The sequence below is a fragment of the Lonchura striata genome, chromosome 1A (genome assembly GCF_050655825.1).
Source record: "Lonchura striata isolate lonStrDom1 chromosome 1A, ASM5065582v1, whole genome shotgun sequence".
NCBI classification, from domain to species: Eukaryota; Metazoa; Chordata; class Aves; order Passeriformes; family Estrildidae; genus Lonchura; species Lonchura striata.
The window spans coordinates 47,905,071-47,915,704 of record NC_140741.1 but is presented as its reverse complement, the minus strand read 5'-3'; the positions used below and the strand labels follow the sequence as shown (position 1 = coordinate 47,915,704).

Sequence of the window (10,634 nt, the reverse complement as noted above, 5' to 3'; positions counted from 1 at the left end):
TGCAAGGAGTTGAAATTAGTGGCTACACAGGCATTAGTCAAATTCTCCTTTATATAAGCTGTTTGGAGCAAGCTAATTTAAAGAGAATTTCCACGGCACTCAGGAAACAAAGTTGAACAAAGCCCAAAACATGGAAGATAATGATGGAAAGGAAAGCTGTTGGAAATTAGGTAGAAACTCGCACACAAGAAGGAAAAAAGGATAGTCAGACCAGGCAGGATTAGGATTCATTTTCCCCACACATATCTGCTGTATTTTCAGCCTGGCACAGTTCAGTATTTTTATTCTTCCTGATCTTTTGCAAATCTGAATGCTGAGATGCTCTGCTGCTTTATAATGAGAGCTGTAGTGTCCATGAGTTACTCAGGAAAAATTGTTTCTCCACTGTAAACATATAGATAATTAACCACATGATATCATCTGGGACAAAGATCACTGCAAAGTCCTTAAAACTTGGAGAGGAACAACAAAATGTGCATTTATGTCCAGAGTTGCAGTAAAAGCTCTTCTTCACACATGTGTTGAAGACCATTACATTAACCTGGGACAGAATAAATGCTATTATGGTTCAGTAGTAATCTTTTCTGTGAACAGCTTTTGCAAATCCCACTCTGTCATTCCCACGGTCAAAAATACAGTAAAATGCAGACATGAAGACATCTCCTAAAATCCAGAGTGAGCCAGTGCGAGTGGGGATGTCGAGAGACTGAAAGCCACTCATGCAGAAGGTTTGGTCATCAATAGACTCCTGCAAGGGAAAACACATGTCCCTGCAGCAGCCTGCTCCATCCCCAGGTCAGGGAGTGAGGAACAGGGAGCAGGGAAGCTGCTGATGCTCACCTTTATGATGTACTGCTCTGCTGCCAGCTTGTATTCACGGTGCCCAATCGTGAAGCTTATGTGAGGCAAGCTCGACAGTCTTCTGCAGTCTACAAGAAACTGGACACAATGCACTGACTGAGATGGGATCGCTTTGTCTTTCTTCAAGTACTGATCTTTGAATTCAAGGCTTTTGGAGTAGGTAATTGTGAATTTACTAGAGAGAAACAGCATCAGGCTGACTTACAGCCTAACACTGCCATCCAGCTTTCCTGCACTCGGTCAAACCAGCCCAGCAGCCCAGACCACTGCACCCTAGGGACCCCGGGCTGATGAAAATCCTTGCAAGTCCCAAAAGAAAGGAGGTGAAGGGGCTCTGATATCCTCCCTGTGCAACTCAAAGGCAAAACTAAGTGTGTGAGCCCCAGCCGGCCTGCATCAGCAAGGTCTGCTGAGCAAAAGTTCTCCAATGCTCTGGCCTTGACAGGGCAGAAGGAGCTGCTCCAGCCACAGAGGCTGGAGTTCACCCCAGGTCCTCCCATAATACCATCACTTTAGGGGAAAAAAAAAAAGCTAGTGAGGAACACAGCACTTTATGCTTAAACTTTGCCCTGGAATGGGATTTAAAGAGTTGAAGGACTAAACTCTGGCTTGATCATTAATGTACATAAATAACATATTCAGTTACAGTAAGAGACAAGATACTTTCCTGGCCTTTCTAGTTATTTCATGAAACAACTAGTGTGGGAAACAGAACTGCAGAATGCTCCAAGTCCCAGAGGAATCTTTGCTGTAGTGTTTTAAGTCATTTTTAGAGGCTTTCTAGAAGGAAAAATCTGCATTTTGATGTTTTTCAATCTATTTTATGAAAACATAACCCTACATCTTGTGTACACTTGCCAACTGTCATACCATTAGAACAAAATAAATAATGGGATAGAGAGGACAAGGATACAAAGACCCAGTAAAATGATTTGTAGGATACAAGAAGCAAGACATAATTTTTTTACATAGCTATTACAGAATAGTACATCCAGAACAAATCAATCCTTGCTGAAAAGAGATAAAAGTTCTGGTAAAATCTGTGATGGATAAACTCAATTGTACTGGGATAAATTTGAGCCAATGTGTGCTGTTTGTCTATGATTGCTAAAAACCAGTCACAGAAACTCTTATTTCCAGACACTTTTTTGTGAAATCTGAGATGCCAGATAAATGTTCTTAAGTCAATACTGGTGTATATATGAACCTACACAGCAATGACCCATTCCTTGTTTACATTGGGCTAGTATAAGTACATTGGAAATAGGTATTTTATCTATGTTCATTAGCATGACTCATTATAAAATCAACTTGTTGTCAGAGCGTACTTTTTTGCATGTATCTAAAAATTTGAACAAAATCAAGATTAAAGGTTTGATTGAGAAAGAATCAGGAGCCTCAGGAGTTACACAGAGGTCACTATGTAACACTCTTACAAATGACAGAAGAGTCCACTTTTGTCTTTTCTCATTGTCCAGTGCACTGGACACTTGAAATACTCTTAATTTTCTTCCAAGAGTAGGTTTGGGTCAGGATCAAGACAAATTGAGATTAGCTCAGTTGGTTAGAACATGGTGCTAATAACACCAAGGCCATGGGTTTGATCCCTGTCAGGCCATTTGCCTGAGAGTTGGACTTGGTGATCCATGTGGATCCTTTCCAATTCAGAATATTATGTGAAATTCAGTGTTAAAAAAGCTACACACTGCAGCTTTGCTTGAGCACTGGAGCTGTGGCAATGTGCTGGTCACCTGTGGGAGTCAGCCAAGGGCACAGTAAAATAAACTGCTCTTTCTGAAGGCAGGACAGGAAGGAGTGGTAAGGAGTGTCAGCAAGGGAGATGCAGGAGATAGCAGTAGGGAAGAAAGGAAAACCAGGAAATGGTCAGTGGAGTAAAGTTGAGGAGGAAGAGTAAGAGCCAGAAAGCCTTGTCCTGTGCCCTGTGAGGAGCCAGCATTGTGAGTGACACTGATGTGCATCCCTCCCAGGAGCTCTGGCATGACACCAACTGCTCCACTGCAAGCTGACAGGGAGAGGCTCTGTCAGTGAAACCACTGTGGGGCTGCCACTAAAATACCATTCCCTTTCCATCTGATGCTGACATAGCTGGCCATCAGCACCAAATCCCTCCTGGCTTGGGAGAGCCAACAGCTAGAGCTGGGAACCTTGAATACCCTCTGAGCTTCCAAAAGAAAATTCTCTCTCATGCAGAGTACAGATCAATTCCTCAAACAGACATCCCCATTATTTCCTTACACATCAGTATAGAAGATGAAGTGAATATTTGGGAAAAGGACTAGGACAAGGCATATAGTCAAAAGCAGCTTGGCTCAGAGCTCAGTACTGTCCTGGAAACAAGGCTTTCACTGGCACCTGTCTAAGCCATCACTTCTGTTATTTTCCAACTCTTTGCATCATATACCAGTTTCGCTGTAGTGGTTTTCTGGCTGTACAGTTTTTACCTCTCCAGTATTTGATGGACTTGCCCCAATATATGCCTGCAATCGCCTGATTTGTGAAGAGGGGCCAGTGATAAGAGAAGTGCCTGAGTCAACGATGGCTTCACAACCGTGGGAGCAAAATGTCACCTGGCCCTGGATCTTTATACTGCAAATGAAAAAAAAAAAATGCAGCTTTAAGCAAATGGCATATACACTGTGACTGATACACTGTATTATTGCTAGCTAAAGTACCAGAGTATGACTGAAGTTAATCCCAGACAACAAGGGACAGGACAAGAGGAAATGGCCTCAAGTTGTACCAGGGTAGATTTAGATTGGATATTAGGAATAATTTCTTCACAGAAAGTATTGTAGCATTGGAACAGGCTGTACAGGGAAGTGGTAGGGTCATCATCCTTGGAAGTATTCAAAAGATGTGTGAATGTGGCTCTTGAAGACATGGTTTAATGATGTACTTGGTAGTGGTGCTGGATTGACAGTTGTACTCAATGATCTTAAAGATCTTTTCCAACCCTAATGATTCTGTGTTTCTATGATTAAAACTAGCTGCCAAGCTTTGCTAAAGACAAGAATGTCTGTGGACCCACTTTTCTCTCTCGAGACTCCTACAACTCCTATCATGTGCTTCCTGCTGATGAATTTGTCCTCACCCCCAGGTATGTGCTCTCACCAATTTAGGCAGTGTGCTAGAAGAGGGACAAAGGAACACTGGCTATTTCGACCAAAGTTAGCAGGACCTAGAGCTAGATTCTATTCCTGGGTGCCTTAACCTCATAACTGAACAGTCCACCAAGACTCATCTTGACCACTGGTGTATCATATTAAAACTTACTGACATGCTCTTCCAGACACCAGCTACCCATGTCACACCAGATTTAGAGAACTAACAAACCCTGATCTCATCCTGGTGAGCCCCTCTTTGAGGGCACAGGGCTAAAACACTGCAGCTGAGCCCTCCTGCACCTGTGTCACCAGGTGTTTCTGTCTCTGGGGGTTTACCTAGAAAGGTGAATTTCATCAGGGTTTTTATACATACATACATACATACATACATACTTGTTCATGTGTATTTGCCAGTAGCTTTTCTCAGTGACTGGGACCCAGTGGATTGAACCTTTGTAGAGAGAATGGTCTATTCCCCCCAGAATCAACTCACCACCAATTTCAGTGTCCTCTCCTCTGAAAGCAGAAAACAGTTTAACACAGACATGGGAGTGTGGCAGTATGCACCAATGAGATTACACTTAAAAAGCAAAAGTCAAATCACAGCCCTTTCTAAATTCAGATATGGATGGCTGAAAGGGATTATTACTAAATTATCACTGTATGTGTTCCAACTCAGACCTTCCAAACAAACTCTGAGAAGACTTACTGTTGGCACCAGGGTAGGCAGGGGGAGCAGGCCGAGCTAGTTGCTACTCTCAGCTCAGAAGAAACACTAGAGAAATAGGTAGAGTTGCAGCTAGGTCCAGATTAGGGAACAGTATTTTTCTGAAATGTGGCTAATTGGGTGTAGCACAGCACTTCTGTTCATCTGCATGGGCTAGTGGGAAGCCTCTGGCAACTGACACGGTGAGTTTGAGCTGGGAACTTTTATTTATGACCAGCTCCAAAAATGAATCTCTGTCCAAAAAGTCATGGTCCTCCCCATAACATTTTTTCTTCATAATCTTCAATGTCAAATTGAAATTAAAAAAAAATAATAACACAAAGACTCAAAAAATGGGGAAAATGTCTTTCTTGGGTTGAAGCTTTATACAGATGCACAGTTGTTTCTATTAACAGTTAAAATAGACTTACTTCTGTTTTAGCAGTTCATTTTAAAGACAGACCTTTTCAGATAGAAAGAGAAGACTGGCTCCTCTACCAGGTGCTGGTTCATGATGCTGTCAAACACAGGCAGAGCATTGCCTACCGCTAAGGAGGGGTAGCCTAAGCCCAGTACACCATCAAAGTGGGCAAGGACAAAAGTTGTTCCTGGCTCAAATACTGACTCGCCGAAGTCCTGTCCCTTGATGGAGATGTTACTTATCTGTTTGGTAAATAAAAAGGAAACAAACAACCAAGCAAAGAACAACCACAACTGGAAGTAATGACACCACCAATAACAAGGAATTAGCCATATTTCTGATCCATATCAATAGATTCATTCAGTTTATAAAGCCTGGCTATCTTTGTGTGACTTGCATCAACATAGCACATGCCCATTTGACATGTAGGCAGCACAGATTCCCTAGAATGTTTCAATTATGTGGCTCTTCTTCATAAACCCAGAAGAAGATCCAAGAAGACAAGCAGAATTGAAAAATAAAATGTGATGCTTTTGTGTTGGTAGCACAAAGCTGGGGCAGAACCCACACCTCTCAGCACTCAGCTTGGTGGGACCTCACTCTGCCCTTGCCTAAACCAGGCAAAGTTTTCCAGGGCAAGGCCAGTATCTGAGCTGCCCTGCAAACAGTTGATGTGGAGGCTGACAGCCGTTTGAGGTGGACACTCACCTGCAGTGTGTCTTTGCCAGCAATGCCCAGAAGCTGTCCTGAGCCGTACTGCAGGGAGAAGGCTTCCCCTCCATGCTCATATGAATCTGACTTGAAGGACTTAAACTTCTGGTGCACCCCTACACAAAAAAAAATTACATCTCTACACTGAGGGGAGATTCTGGCAGCCCACCCACTCCCCAGTGCAGAATGAGATGAGATGTAGAAGATTTTTTTCTCAAGAGAAGTGTTGAAAAAGTACTGCAGGCACCTCAGTTCTTCTGCAGACCCCAGTTTTTCTGTACCAGAGATACAGAGTGGTAATTTTGCATTTTAGAGGAAAATATTAGAACAGAAATGGGCATTTCCACCTCTGCTGGTAGGTCTCCCAGGTCTATTTTCATGCCTTTTACCTCATGGTGCAGAGGGTCTCTGGGCAGTGGCAGCCGGTGCCTGCCCTGGCTGCAGAGTGACATGAGGGACAGAGGAGGAAACAGCCCTAAGGGATGCTCCAAATCCCCCCATCAAAGATCCCTGCTGCAAGCAAGCTTCTTGGGAAAGGAGAACTGGGCAGGGTCTCTGGACCAAGACAAGAAAAGCATGGAGGAGAGCAGCATTTCTTACTGCAGGCCTCGCTGATGCAGTAAGCGGACGGGACCCAGAAGTTGGAGGAGCCGGTGTCAAACACGACAGTGAAGCTCTGGGGCGGCGTCCCCACGCTCACGACCCCGTAGTACTGCGCCTGCAGGAGAACAACCCGCTCAGCCCCAAGCCAGGCAGCCTCCAGCCAGCTGCTCTGGGGAACAGCCCTGACTGGGAGCATCCCACAGTGCTCCCTCAGGGGCTTCTGCGCAATTCCAGTTCAACACGAAGGCGCACCACACGAAGCGTGTTTGGTTCCACGAGTGGCTTCAAGCAGCAGGTTTCACTCCAGCTGAATGAACAATGGTGTGGCATTTGTAAAGCCTTTTAAGCAAACATTCAGTTGGGTTCCCTATGGAGTCAAAAAGCCCTCTTGCACTGGCTTCAGAGGTGGTAAGGTCATCCTCAAGATGAAACCCCCATGTGGCCACACAGACTTTCAGGCTCGCTGATGTCAATAAGAAAACAGTGTTGCAAAGTCAGGATGAGCTGCCTCTGCCAGCTTCAGAGGGCTCCGACCAGTGGCACAAATACTGTCTTATGTGGCTGTCCTTATTCCTTTGTAATTAGCAGCTACTATAGCAAGTCAAAAAGTACTGTGCTGCACAAACTGTTCCTGATGTACTGGACAAAGTTCATCCAGCAGATGAAGAAACCACTGACCATCCCTGGATATCAATTGAGACTGAGATAATATGTGAACACGTGAATGCTGCAGTGAAGTGCTTATCCACATCCCGTATACAAGTGTCTAAGTGCTCCTATCTGGCCCTGGAAGAGCACTTCAGCATTAAGAGACCTATTTTTAGGAAGAGGCATTTCTGGAATTCAACCACAGATAGAACAGCAATAGTTAGTGCCAAATGTTTTTCAGCAATACAAGTATTTGAATATGTACCTTCAAGTGCATACTTGATAATTAATAAACTGACGTTTCTGACCCCCAGAATATACCGTCTGAACGAGATAATCTTGAAAAGGCATGCCATTTAAGAGAATATCCAACTCTACAGTAGGATTCTATTTCTTCCTGCATTAAACAAACCTAGGGGATGTTCATTTAAAAAAATACCCAAAACAAAAAAACATACAACCAGAAAACCCACATACACACTGCAATAAAACCGTTCCTGGTGCTACCTGAATATGCTGGGGAAGTGGGTTTTGCTTTGTTGTTTTATCCCTCTTTGAAGTAAGCTTTAAAGCAGGTTGAAGTGTTTCAGTGTCCTTTGTTCTTCTTCACATACTTATTTTTTTATGGCTCTCAAGTGACAATAAGTTCTTGCTGAATGAATTTGGCCTTTCCTTCAATTCCATTCCCTGTTCAGACTCCACAAAATTTCTGAAGTTTAGTTTCCCTTGAGATAAGCATAGCAGAAAAACCAAATAAAACAGAAAATAGAGACTATCCAAACAGACAAAATTCTAACACCAGAAAAGACAGCTTACAAAATGGTAGACTTGATGACTTGCCTGTCTGAGATCCAGAGAAATTAATATTTTTTCCTTTTTCAGTTTAGATAGTAAATCCTCCCAGGTCAATCTCCAATATTTAATACATATAAATTCCAGAGATAAAAGCAGAAAAATAAAAAACTCTACTTAAGTCTTTATCATCACTGTTTTGTGATTCCCTCTGATTAAATAAATGAGATTTGGAGCATTTTTTTATAACACAGAAGCATCAAAGTATCTGGTAAGTAGAATATGACTAAATGAAGCAGTCAGATTCTGCTGTGAAAAACCCTGTAGTTCATCAAGACTGATACAGGTAAACCTCCCATATTTCTTTGGGGATCCAACCGAATCCAATACAGATCTATACAAAAGTAAAACTTTCCACAAGACTACTACTGCTACTCTACATCAGCTTTCTACTCAGGTCCCATATTATTCTAGATCCAGACATGCTTTATTTTGCAGATTGCAACCTAGTGTTTTATGATCTAATATTTATAGCATAAAGCAACACAACACCACAAGCCCTATAATTTCATTGACAGACTAGATTTGAAATATGCTGGGAAAAAAACCCTGCCTTCAGTAGAACAATGAGTCCTAATGATTGTATTACCAAAACTGTACTTACATGCATGTAATCATACAGTCTTTCTGAAGCAGCTCCTACTGATAAAGCAATATCTGCAGGGAAACAATGCAGATACCTCCGGGCAAAAACATCAGGGTGGTGATTCCTCCAAAATTCCTCTAATTCTCCCTTTTCCTTCAGCTGTTTCCTGATAGATTTGAATCGAATCAAGGGGATTCTATACAAACAAAATAAACACACAAAAAAACACCTGATTGTCCTTCCTAGAACTGTCATATACTCTGTTTTTTTTAAAAAAGGTTTCTTTTTTGAGACCTCAAGTAGCAACAAGCACAGGTCACCCCATGAAGCCAGCTGAGATGTGTGCCAGTGAAGCCAGATGTGTTTTCTTACCGTTCTACAGCCATGATGAGCGGGATGTAAACCGCAGCCAACACTATCGCCCTCATGGTTCCAGGAGGTTCAGAGTCTAATGACACTCCTTTGCTCAGAAGTCCCTTTTCTATGGCCTGTTGTCAGCTGAGGGCTGCTTGCCAGGTCAATCAATCTCAGGAGGTCAGCGCTTTGGCAGAAAACTGATTCATTTACTCTCAGACTAACCGCTGGTTTGTGCAAATAGTGGTATCCAGTGGAGCTACTCAGGCACAGATAACCAGGTCTGTGATATCTAAGTCTAGACCTAACAGACATTTAACTAACAATCCTTAATGTCTTTTACATAAATACAATTCATGGGGTGAGCTTAGCTCCTGCTAGAATGCGAAAGAGGAAGGAGTCCAAGGACTTGCTGCTTTTCAAGCTTGCTTTAGTGAGATGCTTCTCAGAAGTATTCAATGCAGAAAAAGAGGACATAATATATCACCATCTCCCTTCTGCATGGAGACATTTCAGCAGGGATGAGCTGACATTTGGTAGGCTTGCAACAAGTCACCCCCTAACAGTTGAAGTTTAATTCCGTATCTATGGGAGAGCTCCAGTCTAAACATAAATGTGACTGCCACACCATAAAATGGATATTCAAAGTAAAAAACACAAGAGTACAATATTGCAAAATACAGTAAAAACCAACAATAATGTTGCACATATTTCAGCAAAACATTTGGAAGAGCTCTCTTGGGTTTATTTTCCTGCAAGTTTCCTGGGGTTAGTGGCTCCCACTCCTACACTTGGGTTCAAGTCAAGCCTGCAGAGAAATAATGAAGTCAAAAAGAGGCTGATATGGCAGAGCACAGCCCCCAACCCATCAGCTGCCCAGGAGGAAGCAGAGCACTGAGTTTGCGGTTTACTTACAAGACTTTTTGAATCTTTCCTCTGCACAAGAAAGAGCAGTAAGGAACCACATACTGCAGCCTAGAATATCTTAAAGCCAACTTTGAATAATCAGCCATTTTTGTTCAAAAGACTATGGTAGGATGCTGGGAAAAGAGCAATCACTTTTTTTTTTCCTCACAACACACCATGTATTTAAAATTAATTGCTCACTATGGAAAGGTGAACTGGAACTAAGTAATTCTCCCAAAAGAGAGAAGATGTGCAACAGCACAGCAAGGAATGAATGTCAAAGGACATGGACATGGAGGAAGCAGGAGTTGTCATCTTCTGCTCCAGCAGCAATATCAAGAAAAAAAGAGCAGAAAAACCCAATCACACAGCATTTGTGACCAAGAAGAGGTTTAAATGCCTGTCACAGGCATTGTATTCAAATAAATACAAAGCAAAAAAAATTGCTCCTTAATTTCCCTTGCTATATCAGACTGATTGAGGAGGGGTATGAGAGCCTTAAAATCAATAAGTTTAGAGCTCTATTTATTAGTTCTCACCGATTTTGAAATACAGTTTGCTTTTTCCAATGTACCTCCAAAATTGTAAGGGCTAAAAAAACTCAGCAAAGGCTGAGCCTGGTGTCATCACACAGCTGCAGGCAGAACTTTGGATCTGAAAAAGCACCAGCATCTCTATTATAATATCTTGTTTCAAAAAATAATAGAATCTTAAAAATGCATCTTTTATACTGATTTCTATTTTATTCTATTTTTTTTTCAGTTATCTATCTCTGAGTAATAGTCCCCATTTCTCCTGAACTCAGAGGTTTTATACAAGTTATCAGCAAACAATCACACATTCTGTCCCACTGTCATTCCA

The 10,634-nt window shown here is 42.2% G+C and overlaps 1 protein-coding gene across 1 annotated transcript; it reads right to left on the bottom strand.

Annotated features, from left to right (window-relative positions):
* Positions 1 to 250: 250 nt before the first annotated feature.
* LOC110477989 (cathepsin E-A) lies at positions 251 to 9,016 on the bottom strand. Its single transcript, XM_021544265.4, has 9 exons — positions 8,886 to 9,016; positions 8,532 to 8,709; positions 6,425 to 6,542; positions 5,822 to 5,940; positions 5,156 to 5,355; positions 4,380 to 4,502; positions 3,324 to 3,468; positions 841 to 939; positions 251 to 748 (listed from the first exon to the last, which is right to left on the bottom strand). Exons 1-9 carry the CDS (start codon positions 8,939 to 8,941, stop codon positions 569 to 571), a joined length of 1,218 nt encoding a protein of 405 aa, XP_021399940.1. The 5' UTR covers positions 8,942 to 9,016; the 3' UTR covers positions 251 to 568.
* Between the last annotated feature and the right edge of the window lie 1,618 nt (positions 9,017 to 10,634).